This window comes from Seriola aureovittata, chromosome 10 (genome assembly GCF_021018895.1).
Source record: "Seriola aureovittata isolate HTS-2021-v1 ecotype China chromosome 10, ASM2101889v1, whole genome shotgun sequence".
Classification (NCBI taxonomy): domain Eukaryota; kingdom Metazoa; phylum Chordata; class Actinopteri; order Carangiformes; family Carangidae; genus Seriola; species Seriola aureovittata.
This window is the reverse complement of record NC_079373.1, coordinates 25878447-25903839: the sequence shown is the minus strand read 5'-3', so window position 1 is coordinate 25903839 and position 25393 is coordinate 25878447. Positions and strand designations below refer to the sequence as shown.

The window sequence follows — 25393 nt, the reverse complement described above, 5'->3', positions numbered from 1 at the left end:
GCTGCAGATATAACAGCCTCCAAAATGACCGTAAAGTTGAATCAACCTCAAACAGGTGAAAGAGTTTCAACTTAAAATGAACATTTATAACCAGTGGTGGAGGGTACTTCAACGTGGAAATACATTTAGTACTGTAGTAGTGTGTGTGTGTGTGTGTGTGTGTGTGTGTGTGTGTGTGTGTGTGTGTGTGTGTGTGTGTGTGTGTGTGTGTGTGTGTGTGTGTATGAAGACCATGTTCAGAGGATGTAACTCATGGATGCTGTGGCCACTAGAGGTCAGTGTTTCTCTGGGGTATTTTATCACTCATCAGTTCAATTAGAGCTTTAAATACAGAAGATGTTTACAAAGCAACAAAAGCAACAAATATCTGGACACACAACTGGGTGTGTGTGTGTATGTGTGTGTGATGCTGTAACCACACAGCTTCATGTTTATAATTACTGGTGTTTTATTTTCAGTTTGGTTCAGTGTCAATATTTCCAGGTTTGTTCGGTTTTGCTTCGCTGCTTCTGCTGCAGACACTGACCCCACATCCCAGTAATGATACTGCACCAGAGTACAGAGAGAGCCGAGGTCTAGGACATCGCTGTCACTTGCTTTCGAATATTCATTTACATTCAAAGTTTACAGAGAGACTAACTAAGAAACAAGTTTTCCAATGTTACAGCTCTAATAAATCCAATACAATACAAAAAAATAAATAAAAATAGGGAACTAAGTCATCAGGTTTTGACCATTTCAAACGATAGAATCATAACATACAAATTAGCGTTTTGTCAAGCAGTAGTTAGAAAAGATGTTCATCGATCACTATCTATAATAAATATATGTACAAACACGTTAAAGAGTTTTCAGTTTATCAGCAGAAGTCTTCGTTCTGGTCTTCATCTCAGCTCCAGGAGATGGGGCAGTAAAATCACTACAGAGCAATAACTTGAAGAGGCCCCTGGAGGTCCCAGAGCCTCACTTTAAGAACCACACCTGAGGACCCATTGTCAGGGTGTTGTGGAGTTAAAACCGGGGAGGACCGGCGCCCAGTCAGGATACGTATCCAGAGAGAATAGTGGAACTCCCCACGTCGCCACGGCAAACAGAACGGCAAGGACACCAATCACGTTAACACCAAGCCCCGCCTTCACCTGCAGTGATGATCAGACACGGCTGTTAAGTTTGATTTCAATTTCATATTGAATTTATGTACTCGAATGTACTGTATGTGCTTTTTGTTAACAAACCTGTTTGTGTGTTTGTACCACAGGGACTCACCATGTCCATGATGCTGATGTGTCCGTAGGCGAACACAATGGCGTTGGGCGGGTTGGACACTGGCAGCAGGAAAGAGAAGGACGTGCACAGGGTGGTGGGGATCAGGACGTACAGCGGGTTCATGTGGATGGCCTCAGCCTGAAGAGAGACAATTCACACAAACATCTATCTGAATACTGAAATACTGATCATGTATAACTGCTTTGTCACTCAACAGCAACAGTCATCAAAGTGGGATTCCCATTGGTCCGTCTGTTTGCCCGGTATTTATAAAATACAAACAAAAAAACTTTTTCAGGGATATTAGGATAAATTCTTGGGAGTTATTTCCATCGTTACCCCTGAAGAAGTTAGCAAGCTCAGTCTGTTAGCTTGCAAATGTTAGCCAGCATGCCCATTGTGCTCTGGTGCAATAAACTGGGTCAAGAAAGTTGCTGTTATCACAAAAAAAAACCGTCAGCACACCATGTGGATACAAAAGAAAGCCAGCAGCAGCAGCTCAGAGCAACAAGCTGCCAAACCAGGAGACGTTCACTGTGATGTTTGCACCGGAACCAAAGTGAAGGCCCTGAAGTCCTGCCTGGTTTGTTTGATGTGTGTCTGTATGCTCTGGATGGTTTTACACCATAAGAAACATAACAAAGTTTTTCTAAAAGAAGAATATGAAGGAAAGAAGAAGGAGACAGCGGCCGAAATTCAGCAGATGATCCAGAAGAGACGACTGAAGATTCAAGAGATGAAACGCTCAGTGGAGCTCAGTAAAGAAGATGCAGACAGACAGACAGCAGATGTTCAGTGTCTCTGAAGGCGTCTGTTTAGAGAAATCAGGCTGAATTCATCAAGACAATTAAAGAGAAGCAGAGAACAACAGAGAAACAGGCTGAAGGCTTCATCAAAGAGCTGGAAGAGGAAGAAGAGAAACACTGCGGTGGAGCAGCTCTCACTCTCTGAAGACCACGTCCACCTCGTCCAAAGCATCTCATCCCTGAACACTGCTCCACCCACGAAGGACTGGACAGAGGTCAGCATCCGCTCTCCATCACATGAGGTGACTGTGAGAGCTTTGAATCAGCTGGAGGAGATACTCAGCAAACAGATGAAGAAGTTTTTTTTTAGGCTGAGTTGAAGAAGAGAAGCACCGAGGTGAAGCAGCTCTCACTCTGGAGACCACCTTCGTCTAATCCAAAGCTTCTTATTCCTGAACACTGCTCCACCCACCGAAGACCGGACAGAAGTCAGTGTCCGGCCTCCATCATATGAGGGGACTGTGGTGAGAGCTGTGAATCAGCTGGATGAGTCGCTCAGTGGAGAGATAATGAACCTGTTTCAGGCCAGGGGGGTCCAGCAGTGACGCTTGATCCTGATACAGCACATCCTAGCTCCTGTGTGATGATGGGATGATGACAAGTTAATTATGGTGATGTAAAGAAGACGCTGCCAGACCATCAACAGAGGCTTGATACTTGTCTCCATGGGTTTCCCTCCAGGAAGACTTTCCTACAAGGACGACTGACTGCTCTTTAGGAGAGTCGATCAGCAGGGATGTAAAAATCATCCCGCCTCCTCAGAATGTTTCCTGGATGATAAAGTTGATAAATGAAAATGAGTTACTGAACTTCCAGTCTGTCTCTCTCTCTCTGAAGTTGCAGCTCAAGAAAGTGGGCGTGATCTCCTTTTGTGACATTGATATTTCAGCTTTTATCTGCTGTAGTGGAAGCTAATGGGGATCCGAATAAAGAACAAAGAATCTGCTCCTTCGATGAAAACTCACACTGAGTAGAATAACTGACTTTCTACAAAAACGTTTCAGTGTCATATTTTTTTTTTGTTTTATCTTTGTTATGCATTTATTTGATGTGTCCCATTGGTATTTACTGCTGCAGTTTACCCACACTGATTAATCTACGGCGGTAAAGAGGTAAGTGCATATCTGAAGCTAATTCAGATCATTGTTTACAGTTTATAACTACAACTACAGAACAGCAGTTTATCAAGACACAGTTCAGCAATTTGTGTTTCTCACATTGTGGTAATTTAGTGAGCAAATACAAAATGTTTGTTGGCAGTTTGTGGATTAAGGAAACAGCTTCTCTAGGAAATTAAATTGTGGTATTTTTAACAGTTAATTAGCACAGTGACAATAATAAGTGGTTGATATGATCATGCCATTGTGATGCTGTTTCAGTCGTGATTGTACTTTATCTTACATCATAATGAATGGAATCGTATCAGAGCGTTTGCAATGTACTGCATTTCAAACACATGAAACGCCATTTGATGAACAGAAAAAACAATGTTTTCATACAGCACAACACAATGACCCATATTAACTGGAACAGTGCATATATTCTGGCTGATTTACCACCTTCCTGCTTTATTATAACTGTTCATTTTTGATGCTGGTTTAAACAGATCTACTGTCTGATATCAAGCAAACTGAAGGTAAAAATTGGATTTTTGTACGGAGATCTCAAAAGAGATCCCAACCTCAATAAGACTGCCTGTTTAATTAAAGAATTTAATTTTACATTTTAACTACATTACATTATTCTGTAATTCCTGCACATTCATGCACAAATTTCCAGCTGACACAGATTGACAAAGTGCAAGATGCAAGAACTTAAAGACTTGTCATTGCATGGTCTATAGGGCCTCTCGAAAAACAAAGGTCAAGATTAATGTCAAAAAAGTATGCCAAAAAAAAAAGACATTGCATTTCAGTTAAAGGGGTGAACGTAATGAACAGCTGCAGCCAGAAGCAACAACTTGCTGGATTAATATGAAAACAGTGTGGATAAATTTATCTTTAAACCTTGAATAGGTTGTGCATTGTTAGAAGCGCATCTTTACTATACTGTTTTGAGGCATATAATTTTTTTGCCGACCTGTGTAATTACCTAGAGAACAAATACATTCAATTATTCAAAATTTCATACCATGACTGAAAAAAACATCTTACATCAGTTCGTACAGTGTCTTGTGCAGTCACCGTGAGAACATACCAGAGGAGAGAGGATGGGGAGGAAGATGGTGATGGTGGCGACGTTGCTGGCTACCTCTGTTACCGTGGTGACGATGATGCAGGCAACAGTGATCGTGGCCAAGACAGGCAGATCACCCAGAGGTGTCAGCAGCTGGGCCACCCACAAAGACAAGCCTGATTCCTGCAGACACACACACACACACACACACACACACACACAAACACACACACTAAATTGACTGTCAACTATTTAAAAAAAAATAGTCCCTTGGAAATGATTTCCAGTACACAGTTTCTAAATGTGTCTTTTCAGTGACGTGAGCAGCAGAAACCGGTGAGGCAGGTGGAGCTGGGTGTCAGAGGGTGACAGATGATGAATGACCAGACACCATCAGAGTTAAGTGAGAAAATCTTTTTATTTATTTATTTATTTATGTTTTTCCAGTGAACAGATCCTTTATATACAAATCACTACACTGACAATATCCTTGATTACTTTCTAATTTTCTGCTTTTAGTTCCTTTCTGTTCTAAATCGCGTTGCAGAGACATCGTCATGCTGAGATGTGGTTGCGAGCAGAGACTGAAAACTGTCTCTGTGCCTTCAAAGAGGCAGGTAACATTAAAGCTCCTTTCATTTGTAATGAGTTATAGGAATTCTTTGCCAAGTATAAGCTGGACCAAAGATTAGAGGCGGCTCAGCCTTTGCCATTCGGGCGTCCGGGTTTTAACATAACAACTTTACTGTTGTCTTTAAAGTGTGAGACTTTAGACTGGCCTATCTGTTAGTGTCTTTAGATCTCAAATCCATTTTCTTTCCTTTTTATCAATGGCATCCTGTCCTTTATTATGTTTGTGAAGGTTTTAAACTAGCACAAAGGTGTTTTGACTCACAATTCTTTATGCCGATTAAACAAACATAACAAAGATATACTGTGTTAGTGAGTAACTCAGAACAGTGCCAGGCTAGCTGTTCCCCCATGTTTCCAGTCTTTGTGCTAAGCTAAGTTAGCCTCCAGCTCCAGGCTCCAGCTACATTTAGTGCACAGACGTGAAGGAGGTATTGATCTTCTCCCATAAATGTAAAAATATTCCTTTAGGCATTCAGAGGGGAAGCTCCTTCTGAAAGAGTTTACATATTGTTTCAGGAAGTCGGAGAAATTTCAAGAATGTCAGTGTGTTTTTCATCATAAATGACAAATTTGTGCAAAAATTAGTCCTACACCATGAATCTGTGGTGGGCGTATAAAGTCTTGGTTTCATGGGGGCGCCCCAGTAGCTCACCTGGTGGAGCGCACACCACAAACAAACAAGGCTGAGTCCTTACAGCAGCTGAATGTCATCCCTCCTCTCGCTCCCCTGCACTTCCTGTCTCTACTGTCTCTATCTAACAAAGCAAAAATGTCAAAGAGCTTACCTTTGTGCCCTCAGCGAGTGCGAAGCCTCCACCGACTAGCAGGGCAACTTTCCACGGCATCGAGGCCTGGAACTCCCTCCAGGAGATCATGGCCTCTGATGGAGAGAGAGAAATAAAACAATATCCTGCTCACATCTTTACATAAAGACAGAAGATGGCAGTACACAGGATTTAACCAGGTTATCAACTGGCACAGCTGTTTAAAAAAAAAACATGTTCACATTCTTATTATTCTATGAACGGTTTTATTTCATGTAGTTACCATATTTTCTGGAGGGTCCGTAGGCAGGTACGATGAAAAAGAGGAGACCCAGCAGCAGAGCCACGGTGGCATCAGTGATGAAGCCCAAGTGACTGAACACAAGAAGGAGAAAATCATCTGAAACATGTTTTATTGCCACTGAACTGAATATACGTAAATCTATAAAAAAACAGCTCACAAATATAGTTTCCTTACAAAAAAAAAAAAAAGGCAATTACCAGAAGCAGAGCACCACTGTAGCTTTTATTTACACAAACGGAAACAGTGAATTTGTTGGGGACTATTTTCAGCAGTGGATGACTCTGGCAGCAGGACACGGTGCGTCTGAGTCAACATAAACTAATAAAGAAACGACTGTGACTCACTGAGGGAAGAGAGAAGCCCAGCCCGGCATGAACCCTGGAGATCTGGTCAACCACAACAACACCATCACCAGGAAAACCACTGCAGTGAAGGTCTCCTGAGAACTGGAGGAGGGAAGGAATGAATGAATGAATGAATGTTTAACTGACTTGAATGAATCTGACTGCCAGAGTTTAATTAGTCTATGAATGAATGTATGACCCCTAATTGACTGTCAAATTGAATGAATGAATGAATGAATGAATGAATAAATGAATGCATGAATGAATGTATCTATTCAGTTACTGTTGGGACATATAACTGAATAAAGACATGAATTAATGAGTGAATGAACATACGAACTGACAGAATAACTAAATGTGTGAGTAAATAAATGGATGAATAACCATATAACTGCCTGACCACATCAATGAATGGATTAGAAAACAAATGAATGAGTGAATGAACATATAATACATTTATGAATAAATGTATGAATGAATGTGGTAACATATCACTGAATAAATAAATGAATGCATGCATGAATGAAGGAACAGAAAACAATAAATGACTGAATGAAGATATGACAGACTGAATTTATGAATGAATGAACATGACATGATGGATTAACGTATGAATGAATGTAAGAGTAGGTAAATGGACGACCATATAAATGCCTGATTATGAATGCATGAATGAATGAGTAAATGAATAAAGAAAAATATAAATAATGAATTATGAATAAATTATTTAATTAATTAATTAATTAATTAACACATAACTGAATAAATTAATAAATAAATGAATGAATGAAGAGACATATAAATGACTGACAAAATGAATAAACGAATGAATGAAAATATAATAGAATGAATAAATGAATGAGTAAATGAATGAAGGAACAGAATGACTGAATGTATGAATGACCGAATGAGTTATGATATTCATGTATTAATATCAGACTGAACTAATACATGAATGTACCTATAACTGACTAACAGGAACAGGAAGATGTACATGACGGAATAAATAACTGAACTGATTTATTGATTGACTGAATGAATGAGTGAATGAGTGAATGAATGAGTGAATGAATGAATGAATGAATGAATGAATGAATGATCACCTCATGGGTCCCAGTGACTTGTACTCGTCTTCTATCACTTTTCTTGCTGCCTTCTCTCTCTCAGACTGCTCTCCTTCACATCGCCATAGGAACCTGAAGCTGTGTATGAAACAGTGTGTGTGTGTGTGTGTGTGTGTGTGTGTGTGTGTGTGTGTCCAGTGCACACAGACAGATTATATTATTGACAGGGGACAGGGAAATGCTCACAGTGAACTAAATGATTGACTGTGATTGGTTAAAAGCACACTGAGAGCACACGGCGCTGAGCAGCTAATGAAGACATTACTGAGCATGTGCGAAGGTAAGCGGCGCTCATCATTAACCTGTCTGACACCATCCCTCTGCTAATGCTAACATTAGCGTTACACTCATGTCTCAGCCTCAGGTTGTGTGGAAATAAAAGCCGGTATCATGGAGATTATATCAAATGTTTATCAAGTCCAAACTGAGTGACTCACATATTCAGGCTCTTTGTTATTTTATTTTTGCAAAGGTTTATTTAAAATTCTTATTAAAATTCAACCTACATTCATTCATTCACATAGAGGTTTTCTACCATACGCACACACTCACAAACCAGTATAACATCAGGGACGATTTGCACTGTATCTCCACAACAATACTGCACAGAAGTGATTCTGAAAAGGTGATAATACTCATAATAATGAATTAATAAAGATAACAACATAAGAAATAAAAAGAACTGATGTAAAAACAGAAGGTAGGAAAGTGCTGAGACTCACTCTGAACCAATGAAGAGCCAGTACAGCCACATCCATGTCAGCAGCAGCATGATAACACTGATGGGCAGGCACAGCAAGAGCCAGTTCCCGAAGTTAATGCAGTTGCATTGTGGGTAAATCCTGAATGTAAAGACAGAGTTTGAGGCTGTTGTCTCATTCCTTTCTCCATTTTCTCTTTCTCATTCACAGACCACTCACTGGTTGAGGTACTCGGAGAAGATGAGGTTGGGCGAGGTTCCCGGCAGCGTGGTGATGCCTCCGATGTTGGAGGAGTAGGCGATGCCGATGCACATGGCTTTACACATCATGAGGTCCCGTTTACTCCTGCTGGGAGCCGCAGGCGGGCTCACTGCAGCCTGCAAGACAACACAGAGGGATAAATTAGCCATGAAAATAAAAATTAGTGCTGTGTACTATTAACACAAGTAGTAGTGGTAGTAATACAGTCAGTAGTGGCAACAAAAGAGTAAATATAAAGGATTAGTCAGCAGCAGACTTAGCAGCAATATTGGGCTGCTGCTAATAGCAGTTGTACTACTACTAGCTAGTAGTACTAGCAACTTTATTAAAGGTAGCTGTAGCAGTAGTAGCAGAATATCAGTAATAACAGCAATTGCAGAATCATTAGTAGCAGCAACAGTAGTAGTAGTGGTAGCAATAGCAGCAACTAGTAGTAGCAGATACTAGAAGTAGAAATAACAGCAACAGTGGCAGGGGCAGTACAAGTAGTAGTGGTAGTGGTAGTAACAGTAGCACTAGCAGCAGTAACAGCGCTAACAGAAGTAGCAGTAGTGGTAAAGATAACAACAGTATTAGCAGTAACAATTGTAGCACTAACATTTATAGTCATAGCAGCAGCAGTAGTACCAGCATTATTAGCAGTAGTAGTAACGCAACAATAGGTTTGATACTAATAGTAATAGCAGCAGTACTAGTACTTATAGTAGCAGTAGTACAATCAGCAGAAATGGCAGTAGCAGTAGCAACATTAGCGACATTAGTGACAATATCAGTATTTTAAGAAGAAGCAGAAACAGCAGTAGCAGTAGTAGCAGTAACAGGGATAGTAGCAGTAGTATCATTAGTGACAGTACTAGTATTAGTGGCAGTAGTAGTGGCAGTAGCAGGAGTAGCACTAACAGCATTTGCAGAATTCACAGTAGCACCCACAGTAGCAGTAACAGTTGTACTCGTAAAGGCAGTAGTATCAGTAGTAGTACGACAGTGATTGTACCTATGCTGTGGGTGTTTGTACCTGAGCTGCAGGAGGCTCTGACACTGTCTGTATCTGAACACAAGTGAAGGATTCTTCAGGACTGTCTGGACGCTTCCTGTCACTGAGAAACAGGAATATAGTATTACTGTGTACCAGATATAACCACAGGAAGAACCCAGAGAACGCCCAGTACCCAGAGGGACAGTGAAGGCAACAGAGCAGGACAGCAGTGTTTCTGAAGAGATCTAAACAATATTCAACAGTGAACATTACAAATAAACGATCTGTCACATACCTCACAGTTTCTTTCATGTCTTCAATACGGCCGTCAATTTCTGGAAAAATAACAGACTGTGGTTAATGTCTCTCTGTTAAGGGCTGAAACCAGCTGACACTAGGCAGAATACAAATACGATGCAGCCCAGCCGTATACGAGGTTTTGACTTAGTCTTGTTTCATATAAAGTTGACCAAGTTCTCAAATGTTAAATGTTGTATAAACAAAGTACCTGCACAAGAACTTTGTCTAAATTAAGTTTAGTCTAAAACTGGGGAAATTATGACTTCAATCTGTAAGTAACTCATTAGGAAACAAGATTATGAATCTGATGAGGCATTCAAGGTCACTTTTCAACACTCGGTCGTCTTATGTAGAAAAGACACTAATACTGGCAGTACAAACAATCTGAGTTATATATGTTTTTTGTCTATACACATTCTGTAAACCCAGGTACCGTCCAGCTGTAGGTTGGGGTTGTCTTCGCCGGCAGATCCCCCCTCCTCGGCTTTCAGGATCTGCTGGAGGACAGCCTCCACGATGGGCATCACCATCATAACGGCCGAGGTGTTTTGGACCCACATGGAGAGGAAGGCACAGCCGGACATGAAGCCCAACATCAACCTGGAGACGACGACACGGAGGTCAGAGCGGGAACATCCGCAAACTCCAAATAGAAGTTAATTAGTGTAATTACTTTTTCAATGAGTAATATGTAATGAGCACTTGATGTTTCCCAGTTAACTTTCCCCAACACTATTAGTTCACATACGGTAATCTGCATGAAATTTAGATTTGACTCCAATAGCAGAGAAAGGTGGCGCTCACCACGCAGGGTTGACTCCCACCATGGTGACTAGCCTCAGGGCGATTCTGCGGTGAAGACCCCACTTCTCGATGGACGTGGCAAGGCAGATGACGCCCACCAGTAAGAAGTGGAAGTCTTTAAAGTACTCCTTCGCCACCTGGAGGAGAAACAAGGCAGTAACATTGTACAAGTAGAGAATAATTAAGTGAGAACATTGGTTTGAATTTTATCCCAGTGTAAATAAAGTAAATAAATGAGGAAATGTGTGGTAAATACTCAAGTCATTTTAATTTTAATTTTTCATTTTCATGCATCATGTTTAAAGCTATTAGCAGGGTTATGCAGTTTAAGTTTGGAAGCTAGCGAGCTAAGTTAGCTAACATTTTAGCTACAGTTAGTTCTGCCCTCAGCCTGAATCAGCTATTTTCTTACATTGCTGGTATTTATTTTTTATTTTCTAAAGGAATACGCATTAAACTAAAGATTTGTCAAGATAATGAAAAGAAAAATAAGTGTGTTAGGATGAAGCTGGATAACAGTGCCAAGCATTTAAGCTGATGTAGCTAGCAAGTAGTTTGTAGTTAGCAATACAGCCAGACTTTCTTCGTCTTCATTATCTTAATAAATCATGAGGAGGGATTGAGACTACCAACGTTTTATAACTAGAAACTTTTTCTTTGAACCTGCAGAGACAAGCTGGGAACACAACATTGACATATCATCTACTTTTCAGTTGCTATAGTGAACTTGTTAGTAGCTCATTTCCATATCCAACAGTTATACAGAAACTTTAACATTCATCTGGAGACATATTATAAAGGACAAAAAAATGAAACCTGGCAAATTTAAGTCAAGCCTTCCCACTCTTTTAGCTCTGTCATCTTATTTAAAATATTGATTATAGCTGCTTTCATTTGCTCTGCTACCAGAGAGATGGACTCACGCCCGAGGACTTCATGATGCCAAACATGGGGAAGAGGATGGCGGGGAGCATGGCGGTCATGGACAGAGGAATCACCTCCGTCACCCAGTACGTCGCCATCAGCAGCAACACAAACGCACATTCTGCCTCCTACAGCAACAAAACACATATAACGCTGCATTTATGTGTAATATAAGACTGTACGGAAGAAAAACAATAGTGTGTGCATTAATCAATTTGACAACCAATCAGCAGCCACGCAGCTGAGTGTTGAAGTCAGTCCTCATATCTGTAGCTGCAGTTCCTCTTATGTCCACTAGATGTTGCTTCAAGAAAACTGACTGGGAAATCCACTAATTTCTCTCTGTCATAGTAACATATCAGTTTATATTTATTAAACCTTTCTTTTCTCATGGGTTTCCCTCTTGTTGTATGTTATAATAATCACCCTCCTGTTTGCTCTGGTTTGGTCTACATCAGTTCCTGAGCTCTTTGACTGTGAGATATTCCTCTTTTTTGACCAGCTAGTCTTGAACTTCATCCAAGTGTGTTTCCAGGCACTTATTTTTTAATTTGTGCACAAACACTTGAGTGCAGGTGGAAAAGTTGGTGTATCAGTAAAAGCTAAATGCAAAGTGCATTTATTTTTCAGCTTTTCTGGAAATTCCTTTAGAATTTACTTTGTAGTTGGATTGAAACCTCCTTGGAGCTGGGCGAGTAGTGCGTAGTGAATTTACCAGAGCCTGTTTGCTAACCCGTGAAGTAAATCTGCCACAAAACCAAAGCTAGGAGTTAATAGAGGCTAAAAAATTAATTTGGAGACACCCTCAACGATACCTTTCACATAACAGTGAAAATGATTAATTCTTGCAGCTTTAACAACAGAGGAGGAAGACCCAGCCCCTCCCACACCTCAGATTAGGTGAACTCAGTGTCACCAAAGTAATTACCACTAAATATTAACAACATATTTCTCTCTTTCAGAGCAGTAAAGTTCTTTCATCTCTTCACTTTCATAAACTTCAGCTTTATTACTAATATTGTTGTTGCACTTTGCACTTGTTCTGTCTGGAGACTCACCTTTGTGCCGACAACGACAAGAAGAGGAAGAAGCAGCAGCGGCGTGAGGACAATCAGGGCGATGCTACGATAGTTCCACAATCCTTTGCACAACTTCTGCAGAATTTCTTTTCTTTCTGTCATTCTCTCAGTGTCGTCCTTCTCACAGCGCTTGCTCATGCCGGGTCTCTGTAATCAATATTATAAAGAGAACGGTCTAGACCTGCTGTATGTGAAAAGTGACGGTTGTTAAAGTTGAGAGACGTTACAACAGATAATGACTGACCTGTGAGGTTGAAACTTCTTTTCAGATACTCGAGCCTCAAACTGTTGGAGATTGCAGGTTATGTGTCCGTATCTGCTGGAGTTTTATTGAGCAAGACACCAGATTAATCCCCGGTTATCACTGCACCAACACAACCGTGAGATGATAATGTGACACAGTTTAATTTATGGCACTTTAAAGGGGCAATATAAGTGGATTTAACACTTTAATCTATGTTTACACTTCTGTGGCAATATAAACGTGTTAATATTTGAGTTTCACTGGTTAAATATAAAGGATTTGCGTCCTCAAAACCTTTTCAGGGGAACTCCAGGAAGCACATCACAGGTGGAACTTACATTTAGAGCTGTTGAACGGTCGATTTCTTTACTTTTGTTGGGGCTAAGTTTATGATAGTATAATTTGTGGTATTTGCCCAAATTTAAATGCTTTTAAGTGTCTTCACTAGATGCAAATATTCACAAGCTATAAACAAAAATAAATAAATACAGAAGACAATAAGAATTTAGTTTATCACAACGTGTGATATTTGCCTAGAAAATTCAAAATGTCAAAAACTAAAAGTAAAAGAATCAGTTTGTTTCACTGGAAAGTTCAGTGAGTTCAGCGAAGATAAATTATACCTGGGTGCATTACACAATTACACCTGAGGGATTCAGAAACCACTGGACTGTGAGGACAGTGAGGGAACACAGTATTGTGCCTAAATCACCAGCAGCAAAAAATACATCAGATGAGAGCAAATTAAAAAATGTATTGAAAATTCTGTAAATTACACTAAATGTATATTTGTCGAGAACATGCATGAGACCTTTAAGACAATAATATTGTGTGTTGAGTGAGAATTACCTGATGATAATAAGAGTGATATAACTTACCTTGCTGCTCTCTCTGGGTGTGAAAGCATCTGCATACATCACTGCTATTAAAACCTCCGTTAACGGGCCTCACTGCTGCTGGACGTCACAGGAGAGATGAACTCGGGATAAAGCAAAAAACAGAGCAGTGTGATTTGTCTTTTGCTCTTCACACACACAGGAAAAGTGAACATGAATCTCCTGAAGTCTAGTATCCTTTAACTCCTTATCTTAAAGTCCCGAGAGGGCCGTTAAACAGTTGCTAACTGTTATAAAAGAGATTTATTTTCACTGGAACATACCAGAAGGAGCAGTAGATGGACTTCAGCCAAGCTGGAAATATTCTGATTGTGGATTTCATCAATGTTCCTTGAATATTTCGCACCAACAACTCAGAGGCACAGAGGCCTGAGCGTGCCCACACCTTTATGGTTTTCAGTTTCGATCAATCGATAATTGGTTACATTCAAAAAGTGATCAGTGGGAGTAAGTACCAATACCACAGTGTAAACATGCTCCATTACATTACAATCCTACTTAAATAACAGTACAGGAAGTATTACCAGCACAAAACACTTAAAGTATCAAAAGTCATCATTATTGAAAATTGACTGATTTATTATTATGTATGAGAATAGTTTGTTAATGGTGCTTTATCAATATGTAAATGGTATTTTACTGTTGGAGTCCAGCATCTCCAAACACTCAAACTCAAATCAATGTACATGAGACAAAAACAGGAAACCACAGAGACCTTTATTTTGAATTTCAGACAGAAATGTTTTAGAAAGTGACAGAAGAAACAGAAGAAGACCACAGGGTGTTTCTTCACGAGCTAACGAGCTGAGTCCGACGTGGAGTCGGTGGCGTGCTTAACCGTCATGGTGATGTGCTTGGAGACGAGCTGGTTGCCCAGGGTAGCAGTCAGCTGAGAGTCCAGGTACTCGGCCATGACGGGGATCTGGCTGAAGTGGCGTCGAGCCAGCATGTGTTTGTGTTCGATCCTGCAGATGAATGTCGCCTCGTATGCCTGACACACACACACACACACACACACACACACACACACACACACACACACACACACACACACACACTTATTAACTTACAAATAAAGGACGAAACTACCAAAATAAAATGCAGGTTACAGTAAACCAGACTTATACTTTAACAGGAAAACTAATACTCAAAATTCATCGTGCCATGAAAGTGCTTCCCAATGGCCTGAAACTATGGCCCCTGATTCTTCTGGTCCAATGTGAGAAAGAGTTCCTGAGTTCCTTAAAAAGGTCCCTAATTCCTCCTGAGCTGAGCCAAAATCTAAGAGCCTATATTCAAGGTGTCAATTCAATATTTAGCAATAGTTAAAAAGTTACTACGACGAGATAATACGAAAGTTTATTAATTGAAGGTATAAATTCATGAGTCTGTGATCTGATCATTATCCAGGTAATTTATTCACATACAGATGTATGACACCAGGTAGAGATGAGTCCACATGTGATGTGAGTGTAAATGTTGACATGGACAAACCTTGTGGACGTCTTGCACCTCCAGGTGAGCTGACATCTCTTCTTTGGACAGGAGGATGCAGTTCCAGGGGCTCCAGTCCCTCCTATGCTCCCAGCGGACAAACACCAGGTTGTACAGGTCGCTGCTGGCGTGGAAGGCTGAACGGGACGCCCAGACCACCTCCACCAGGTACCGCACGTCCTCCGCCTGAGAAGACACAAGTGTGGGTGTCTGAGCTATAAAAGCATCACAGCAAACTGTGCAGGAAACACAATCGTCTGAATCCTCGCAGCAGGTCACCTGCAGCAGGAAGGGGATCTTGGCGTCCTCATTGAGCCGCTGCTCGTCGGCTCTCAGCCTGCTCAGGATGTTTTTGTAGCAGGTGAAGTCATCGCGGGATCTAGCTATGTTGTCGAGTCTGACGCAGTCCCGACACTGACCGCTCACACGGGCGCTGGCGGCCGGGCTGAAGTTGGCGGAGCGCAGGTAACGATGACAGCTGCGGCACAGGAACATGTCGTTCTTCAGCTGGGAAGAATTCTGGGGAACCTGGGACACATTTCAGATCATATGGAAGATTATTTATGTCCAAATGTGTCCAAAGTATAATCTCAGAGCAGCAGGGCTTTCTGCTCACCTTCAGCAGCTTGGCCACCTCAGGGTTAAACGCTGGTGTTTTGATGTACTGCAGGAGCAGAGTGGAGATCCTCTTCCTCAGCCCCTCCAGACTGGCTGCCTTGACCCCCCTCGTCATCAGGTCCACTTCCCTGTCAATCAAATCCACGATGTCCCGGGTCAGCTGACACTCATGCTCCTGCACATTAGGGATACAGACAGTCATGATACCATCTGTAGCACTGATACTCATCATAAATTCCTTTGAAATGTTGTGTATTAAGCAAAAACTTTTATTTTGAAGGGTACCGTTAACATTATTGGTATAATATTTTCTATTTTTGCTTCATTCTCTGAAGTGTTTTCTTTCTTATGGATGTAAATATGTTTTCATGCAGAATTTGTAAGTTTTTCTATCAACGTTTTTTCTTTTTAACTGCACTTCTGTTTACTTTCTTTTCTCATTCTGGGAAATGTGGTTCTTGTCCCAGAGCTGGACCGCCTGCACACCGTCATGACATTTAATCCACAACTCCAGATAATGACTGGTCAACTTCAGAGTAACGTTGTCTGTGTGTGTGTGTGTGTGTGTGTGTGTGTGTGTGTGTGTGTGGTACCATGACGGTGTGTTTGAGTATCATCAGGATGTCCAGTCTCTGCTCCTGGCCGACATCGGGCAGGCTGACGTCGTTGTACAGGTCTCGCAGCTCTCTGGCTCTGACGGTGTGTTGACTGTCCATCTCCAGCAGTCGACCGTCTGCCGCTCGCCACCGATGAGGAGCCGCAGACTGAAACACGCCAAGATACTGTTAGCACAACTGATGATGGATGCTACTGCTGATAACACTGATGATGTCATTACCACCTCTGCAACTGATAAAAGTGCTGCTGCTACAGCTACTGACAATATTACTACTACTTTACCTCATTACATACGACAGCCACTATAATTTGTAGAGGTAGCAATAGCAGGCTATAGCTACTACTACTATTACAGTAACTACTACAACTGCTGGTGCAACTACAATTACTCCTACAAGTACTCCTACAGTGGTACTACTTTAAATCTTCTTCCACTTCCTCCTCCTTGTATTAATACTACCGCTACAACTTGACAGTGTGCTGTAGGAGGCAACTACTACTAGTACTACTACTACTACTACTACTACTACTACTACTACTGCCACTAATGTTGCTTTTACTGCTACTTTTATTTCTACTCCATTTCTCCTGATATAATTACTCCAACTTCTATTACTACTTCTCGTCCTACTACTATTCATGTAGTTTTTACCAATACTAGTACTACCACAACTTGAAGTAGTACTAGAAGGCAACAACTACAACTGCACCAGCTACTGAACTCTTAGTACCACACCTAATACTTTTGCTACTGTTTCTACAACAACTACTGCTACTACCACGTCTCTCCCTCCTCCATCTTCACCTGTTACTAATTTCTGAGATTTTATACAGTTAAACATCTCAGTGACCTCTGACCTTGTCGAGGAAGTTCCTGATGGTTTTGTCGTAGTTGTTGTTCTGGACGGCGATGCGATGGCGTCCGATGGCGGCGATGAGCTTAGTCTCCTGCTGCAGCAGCAAACAGAGCGCGGCTTTCCTCTCAGCTCCTCGCATGGACGAATTGATCTGCTGCTCCTCTTCACACCTCCACTCTGAAACACACAGTTTGAACATTTTTCAACAACATCACTTACACCTGACCAACAAAGTGAGACCCGCCCCTCCCCTCCAGCCTACTCTCCAGGGCGTGGTACAGCAGATTGAAGTCTTCCCTCCTCTGCGGGCTCAGCCAGCGTTGGCGGCGGTCTCTCAGCTGCTCCTCCTTCTCCTCCCTCCTCCTCCTCTCCTGCAGCTCCAGCCACGCCAGCCGCCGGTCCCGCTCCCTCCTCAGGTGGTCCACCGCCTGCTGGGCGAGCCAGCGCCGTGCAAACGACTGCAGACAAATCACCTGGGGCGGGGGGGTCGGTCGGGGTCATCAGGAGATCCATGTAAAAGTAATATTTGTTCATGTACTATCTATTCTATTTTATTCTTATTTTATTTATACACTGTATCATGGCACTTTTTTCCAACTTCTATTCTTTTTTCCTCTGTGTCTATTACTGTAAATATATATGACAGAAAGTTGAATAGATATTTATGTCATATTTATTGTGTGTGCATTTACATTTTGTGCATGTATAGTACATGTACTGTACCATGGCCACATGATTTATATTGTAGGCCTCGAATAATTAATCATTTTACCACCTCAAATTATTAGTTAATGACATGTTAAAAAAATGTCTGAACCTGGATTTAAAAGATGATTTGAAGCAGTTAAATATACAGTGTTATTAGACTGTGAAGACACTCGTATTTATCCACATTACAGTCAGTATGAAGGTGAGAAATCATCCTCACACGAGAAATAATTTTCATGTAAAGTTGCTAATTTATGTTCAAACTGTCATTTTTTTAAAGAACCAAGAAAAGCAGCTTTATCTTCTGATTCTTTTTATAATAATAAAATTGGAATTTTTCATGGAACAATTCTTAAATCAAAGTAGAAAACATATGATATGTAAATTTAACATGATAAATTTGTGTACATGGGCTGTAGAAATTCCTAATAATGGTCATATGTAACCACAACAACTAACACGACTTGTTGTTTTTTCATACATTATGTATAAAAACATATTAAGCAGTATAATCACACACGCTCACACTCAGTGTTCACCCACAGCTCTCAGCCTCCTGTTGTGGTACTCCTCAGCAGTGATGTAGTTGCCGGGGGCGACCAGCCTGTCGTTCGTACAGGAGACGTAGCAGCCGATCCCGGTCATCTGGGTGGAGACGTTGACCGGACACTGCTGGGTCTGAGACTTCAGCTCGACAGTCTGACAGAGAGACAGACACACAGACAGACAGACACTGAATTTAAAGAACACAGATAACGTAGCTGATGTCTCATCTCCATCCATCCATCTTTGAACTGAGGGATCTGAGACAGAATCAAATTTAAAAGGCATCTAATGCAGGTAACCAATGAGGAGAAAAACTCTCAGTGACTAAAACTGAGGAAATAACATTTTGTGATTGTGCCTGAGGGAAGATGAGCTTCTTGTCCTGCGGACAGACTCTCACATCAGCTGTGAGCAGATATGGATGAGCTGTGTGATGCAGTGGAGCGGGGCCGCTGTGAACATCTTGAGGCCACGGCCGAGGTCGCAGGCTTCAGGCTGTTAATTGAGGTTCACTGCGGGAAAGATGAGCTGGTGGATAACACTGTACATTTTCCAAGTGCGTGACACAGATTGATGATGTTCAAGGAGCCTGAAAAAAAATGTGTTTAGACTCAAACATTTAATTATCAATGACCTTGTTAAATCTCATCTCCAGAAGGACGGTACACACATTTTACATGCATTCAGCTGCTACGCTTATTGTGTAAGTGCCTCTTTATAACATCCCAACACCACTGACATGACTAACAACTGGAAGAGTAAGTATGTAGAGTTACATTCATTTCCCCATGGAGGGTGACTGACCATCCACTGTGATGAACATGAACCCCCTCCTGGTTGAATCATCAGGACAAATGAGAAACACTGAGCTGGAACAAAAAATCATCCCGAACAACTTCAGAAGAGAAGTCAACTACGAGTCCCAGAGGCCAATGCTGTACGAAACATCCAATCAGGGAGCTGGGGTGAAGGTGGAGTCTGATATTTGAGCTTAAAAGTCACTGAAATTTGAATCATCTCATCTCTGCTGACGCCCGACCATGTGTCTAACCCTCTCGTAGAAGTTTGTATAGATGCTAAGCAGGATGTGTGATCCCCGGCTGGTGCCATGGGTCCTCATTAAAGCGTCACCCGGTCCGGCCCTCCAATCACGTGGATGCTTCCTGGTACCGAGGCTGGAAAAGCTTGGAAATCCCGTCATTGTTCATCTTCAGCTCGCCTCAAAACTGTTTGAATTCAGCGGCCACCAGCCCTGCTTCACTCTCAGCTTGCCTTTCATGTTTGTGTACACACCTTTTCTAACCACCTAACTTTGTTTGACCAACAACATCCTGTTTTTTTATGTTGCCTCCCTTTCCCCCGGATGAGCGAACAGATGGATTTGAGAACAGTTGGTGCAACCCAATCCCAGAGAGTCCTGTTTGTCTTGTCGGCTGAGAAACACTGAAACTCACATTTACAGAAGTAAAAACACAATTTACAGACATGTACTTTTCAAATGCTTCAGCTCCAGCCAGGCAACTACTGCACAGCAACAAAGCCAACGGTCAGAGACGTCTGAGCTGTCACAGCTGATTAATGAAAACTGCACAGGCTGCCATCATCATTATAGATAGATTTTCTTGTTTTTCATTGGTGCCGTTTTTATTTTTATTTTCCTGTTCGGTTTGACGGAGGCACTTCAGGGGAAATGATTAATTGATTCCTTTAACGACGTGGATCATATTAGACTTCACTACAACCAGAAAAAAACCCCACTCCTTTCTGATTAAGGCCGAAGGATTTCCTGTGATTTTAAAACGATTACCTTCTGGGAACATTTCACACTCCATCTGAGATTCCCAGGATTTCACGCCGTGCCACAACAGCAAATAAATCATTATGAAATTATATTTATTCAGATTTATGATGCTTTTCTTTCATCTTTATTAACATATGTTCCTTTCCCTCTGTATTGCTTTTAAAGGTTCACCGCATATGTTTGAGCTGGAACAATTATCTCATCTTCTGCTGTAAATAAAAATGTTTTGACAGCTCTGATGGAGCTCATGACTCATGAGGACGCCTGTCGCCAGGTCAGGCAGATTTGAATAATTAATTAACTTAATGATGCTGTGACTCGTGGGCAACAAACAGAAAATCAGCACGGGGACATTTCTCACTAAAAGAGCAGCTGAAAAATGTTATAATTAAATTTCATATCAAATGAACAAAGGTTTCACATTTTCACTTTATAAGAAATGCAGACGTCCAGACTATTGTGTTTTCTTCTACCTCAAAGAAATTGAACTTTTAACAGAACCTGTTTGACTAACATTGACCATACGATTGTTCATACATCTGTTTTTAAAATCTACAAGATATCCCAGGATTTTTTTTGATGGGAAAAGTATGGAGACCTGATGACCGCTTGGTTAGTGCATTTGGAAAATGATCTCAGGAGTGATGTGAAATACTTTCATGTTGATTTGAATTAACAGGGTTAACGGTGCAGTATGGTTTGAATATTGTTCAAATTCTTAAAGCAGAGTCGGAATCAAACAAATCAGTGTAGCCCGAGGCTGAGCAGAGAGGTGTTTCTGAGACCATTCGTCTTGTGTCTCATTCACACTCCTCCTCTCTCTCTGTAATTAAATCCTTTAATTTGCACAAAAGTGTCATGTTCTGTCTCTGTTTTGCAGTAATGAGTGACCTTTAACACATCCAGCTTCAAACTGCAGCTCTGGTCTCTTCGGCTGATGTGAGAGGATCATACTTTCGATCATTAATCTGTTGGTGTGATTTTTTTTTTCCCTCTGAAGCTGCGTTCTGTACCTGCGTGTCACGGCTGACGACGACCACTCCTCTGTCAGGTCTCCTCTTGGGCCAGGTCTGGACGGCAGCGTGGTGGTACTCCACCCCCGTCAGCCGGTGTCTGTAGCCGCCCCTGAAGGCCTTCTGCTGGCGGGGGCGCTCGATCTCCACCACCACCTCCTGGAACACTCCGTCATCTGGAAGCCAGAGAGATGGTTATTAAAAATGTGTTTCTGACATATAATTTATTCAAAGTGTGAAGTTTGTCATCATTTTGTTGGCTGTAAATAATGTTTCTGTCATTCCGTGTCCAAAAATTCAACATAAAGTGATTAGATTTTCAAAAATATATAACTTTATCTAGAGTATCTGTGCTTTGTTCTATTCTATAAAATAAAATAACACAATATAATATTTGAAAATTTAACTTATTAAACTTATATTCCTAATTTCCAACAAAATTAATTTTGTTTATACTCAGTTTTATTTTTCTGTTTTTTTTCTCATTTTGGTTGTAACTATAGAGTCTTTTTACAGTGTTTAATAATAATTTATACATTCAATTCATATAAATTGATTAAATACATTTTCATTTCAATAACACATTACATTAAAAACATTACAGTAAATACATCAATAAATTTGGCAATCAATAATTCTACTTCCTGATTTTTTATTCAACCATTGAATAAACAAGTGATTTTAAATGATCTCTTTATTTGAAATGTTTTTATTGTTAGTTTATTAATGTGTCTTCAAATAAAAAATGAATAGCTCTTCTAAACCTATCAATTTAATGTTTAAGAACCTAATTTGAATATTAAAAGAAATGGGAATAATTCATAATACACACTCAGTATGTAAGGGACAGTGCAGTGGGCGGGGTGTTCTCACCTGTTTGGACTCGGACAGTGATGACGTCCGGCATGTCGTCGTGCTCTGGGGGACGGAGGGGGCGGAGTGGGTGGGCAGTCGGGTCGATGGAGCTCATCTCCAGCCGGGTGGAGCTGTGAGGCCGGACGCCAAGCTCCATCAGGCTCTGCTTCTCCTCCACCACCCTGCCTGAAAGACAACAACACATCCACCAGTCATTCAAAGACGTCACAGTCCACATGCTGGTAATTAGTCACATTTGGATGTTGAGTTTTACAGTGCAAGTGGAACCAGTGAAGGAAATATAGTAAAATGCAATTTTTCCCAGTGAAAATAAAACCCAAAATTACTTTTCAAAAGAAAGTGAAGCCCTGAGAAGCTGATTTTGGTGAGTCTGTGAATACCCTCAGAGGAAAATGTGAAGTTGTGTGTAGAAATGTGAAGAAAAAAACAACCAAGTGGTGTGATAATGTGTGTCCAAAATGGCATATAAAGTAGAATATTAGTCGGGATTTGGACAAATGAGAACTGAAAAACTGGTGAATTTGGCTCCTTTAGTAGTTTCCAAGATATAGTTACCAGCTGAAAAAATTCAATCAATTTACACATCAGGAAAGCAGGTAGCTGACAGTGACTTTAGATATTCACATCTTCCAAGGCGAGAGCATGAGAGAAACAAGTTTGGGAACATGAGTCTTGGTGGCAACACCAAAATTTAATATTCTACTTAAATGTCTGTGGTTACGTTTGTTTTGACTCACAAGTGTCAAGCTGGGGTTTTATGGTTACCACGATTTAGTCATCACTCTCTCAACACTTCAAACCCGCCAGGAAAAAAACATGTCTCAGTGTTTGCTGGTGGAGGAACAGACGTACCGTCCAGAGAGATCTGCAGCACCTCCGCAGGAACTCTGAGCTCCGCGGCGAGGTGAAACTTCAGCTCCTGAATGCTGAGACCGATGGCAAACGCCACCGTCATAACATGACCCTCCGGCACCAGCACCACCTTCACTGCAATCACAGAGACATCCAGTCACAGTCTGTAGGCTTACCTCTGAAATCTGTCATTTCTTTACATCATGGGATTTAATCACATCCTGTTTTTTAATTACTTTTTATGACTAATGTGATTTTTGTCGCATTCTGAAAGTTTTATAATCAGTGCTTTTTTCATTTTTCATTAAACTTCGACTGAAACTCTCAGACAATGCCTGAGTTTTTCCATATAGATCTGCACTGTGTTCATCCACGTGTTAACAAGGTATTGATCTTCATGGTGTATAGATCCTGTGGCAGGTTACCTAGAAACTGCACAAACACATGTCAGGTACTTCACTGCCTTCGCTTCATCCACAGATATTTGCCAGGTTACTTGAGTATGATCTTTATTCTGTTGTTTTAGCATGTTTATACTGAGCCTCCTTTTTTATATCAAACCGGAATTAACATGAAACTGAGTGATCAATGTACAACGGAACTGCTATCATATAGAAATCAACAGAATTTAATTTGGAAGATAAACTGAATGAATCCCATCAGGACCAGTGCGATGATGAGTGTTTATAACCACTACAGAGACATCTTACTACATTTTTTCTTGTATCATCCCTCGGTTTTTATGCATAATATCTTGTTATTGTCACTGTATAAGTAACATATTCTTTTGTTTTCCTTTGATTTTAGTTATTTTCTTCACATAGATTATATTTTACTGTTATTTGGCTCCCTGTTACTTGTTACCTTGGCAGCAACAGCTATTTCTGGAGCCCATATCAAAATCAATAAACAGTACAATGAGCACAGTTAGTTGAATATGTTATGGTATGTTTTTAATTTAAAGTTCATATTTACACATAAATTGTACAGTAAAATCAAAACCAACCATATGAAATACAAGATGTTCAATCGAAAATATTGTTGATGAGCAATATCAGACACTGAATATTTATTTAAGGGTCCAGTTCATGTTTTTATAAAAGCATTTAATCAGACACTCACCTGTAGCTGTCGAGTTTCCAACATTTTCATTGAGCTGCTTCGTATAATCGGGGAGATCAGCCTGAGTTTCAGCTTCTTCCACCTTCCTCAGCACATCTGTACAGTCCAGACAAGAGTAGGACATAAACACATATAAATTGTGATAAAAAAAAAAAAATTACTGCGCTACAACACTTGACAAACAACTATGAATATCAGCCGATTTTCTCTCAAACTGTTTTCTGACAGAGAAAACCAAATTTAACCATCCATAACTCATATTTTCATCACACTGTCTTAATAATAATACATTACGTTGAGGATCTTTGAGATTTTCTCACCAGTTTCTATTGAGTTCACCACATTTTCTGCTGTCTGAGACTCTTCAAGCTGCTCGGTGTCATCAGGCAGATCAGCCTGAGTTTTAGCTTCTTCCACCTCCTCCAGCAAATCTGCACAGTCCATAAAGATGAAGGAATGACAATGAATGTCAATAAAAGTGCACCTGTCAAACCTGACTTAGGTAGCCATTTTGATTTCTTAGTAAATGCATTATAGGATGCCTGCAGCTGTAATTAATGTTGAGGAAGCTGCACTTCACTGTTTTGAACTCATCTCATTCTTTAAAGCAAGAGTTTCTTATAATTTTTTATTTTCTTCCAGTTTTTTTAATTCAAATTTGAATTAAAAAGCATGTATTCATTATTATTTACACTTAAGGATTTAATATTAAACATTGTCAGGGCTTCCAGTAGCCTGACTTAACCTGAGGTCACATTGGACAGTCTAGTCTCTCACCCTTCCTTACCTGGGCTTAAAGCGGACTCACCTGGGGTCGACCCATCAGCCTGCACCTCTTCTCCATCATTTCCCGGCTCACCTGGTTGTGAGTTTGTTGCCGTGTCATCCTCCCCCTCTTCTGTCAGCTCCTGCTCTTCTTCTTCTCTCTGCTCAGACATGACAGTTTTAACTGCCTAACCGACTAATGCTAAATTGTTAGCTTTCCCCCTGAGCTGAAACTGAACACAGGCGCTTTAAACCTGCCAGACCGCGAAGTCACCGTGAACGGCGGTGACACGGTGAGGAACAGATCCACCGTCAGTCGTTTAAACTTCTTCTTTAATCCCGTTCCTGTTTTATTTAACTTATTTAGCGGAATTTTGAGTTAGCTCAAGGCAGCTAACACTGTGCTCCGAACGTTATCTTGGTTTCCATGCAACGGCAGAGTTTACACGTTGCTACGGCAACCACAACGTCACTCTCATAATCAGTTGAATTGTTTTTTTAAATTTACAGATTTACAGTATT

General features: G+C 40.8%; 2 protein-coding genes across 3 annotated transcripts; both read right to left on the bottom strand.

Moving 5' to 3' along the window:
- Nucleotides 1-987: 987 nt before the first annotated feature.
- slc13a1 (solute carrier family 13 member 1) lies at nucleotides 988-11495 on the bottom strand. Its single transcript, XM_056387677.1, is given in 14 exon segments — nucleotides 988-1139; nucleotides 1267-1404; nucleotides 4269-4430; nucleotides 5666-5760; nucleotides 5928-6019; nucleotides 6293-6394; nucleotides 7396-7494; nucleotides 8139-8258; nucleotides 8337-8494; nucleotides 9373-9475; nucleotides 9650-9689; nucleotides 10088-10254; nucleotides 10459-10595; nucleotides 11382-11495. Coding segments are annotated over 14 exon segments (1656 nt in total). The 5' UTR covers nucleotides 11481-11495; the 3' UTR covers nucleotides 988-995.
- A 2804-nt stretch (nucleotides 11496-14299) lies between these two features.
- Nucleotides 14300-25337, bottom strand: iqub (IQ motif and ubiquitin domain containing). Of its 2 annotated transcripts, none has more exons than XM_056386233.1 (14): nucleotides 24915-25337; nucleotides 24427-24537; nucleotides 24107-24202; nucleotides 22985-23119; nucleotides 22130-22297; nucleotides 21257-21432; nucleotides 18440-18595; nucleotides 17451-17661; nucleotides 17190-17365; nucleotides 16307-16477; nucleotides 15712-15888; nucleotides 15375-15623; nucleotides 15096-15281; nucleotides 14300-14592 (listed from the first exon to the last, which is right to left on the bottom strand). In XM_056386233.1, the coding sequence occupies exons 1-14, from the start codon at nucleotides 25042-25044 to the stop codon at nucleotides 14398-14400; spliced, it is 2337 nt and encodes a 778-aa protein (XP_056242208.1). In that variant the 5' UTR covers nucleotides 25045-25337; the 3' UTR covers nucleotides 14300-14397. The 2 variants fall into 2 exon arrangements, with proteins under 2 accessions (XP_056242208.1, XP_056242210.1); XM_056386235.1 differs by having other exon boundaries at nucleotides 24966-25337.
- Between the last annotated feature and the right edge of the window lie 56 nt (nucleotides 25338-25393).

Excerpts from the sequence above, each read along its gene's own strand:
- iqub (XM_056386233.1), bottom strand. The coding sequence starts at position 25,044 with ATGTCTGAGCAGAGAGAAGAAGAAGAGCAGGAGCTGACAGAAGAGGGG. Across the intron at positions 18,596-21,256 it reads TCGTCAGCCGTGACACGCAG|ACTGTCGAGCTGAAGTCTCA; the intron begins GTACAGAACGCA and ends TCTCTCTGTCAG. Across the intron at positions 17,366-17,450 it reads GCTGTACCACGCCCTGGAGA|AGTGGAGGTGTGAAGAGGAG; the intron begins GTAGGCTGGAGG and ends TGTGTGTTTCAG.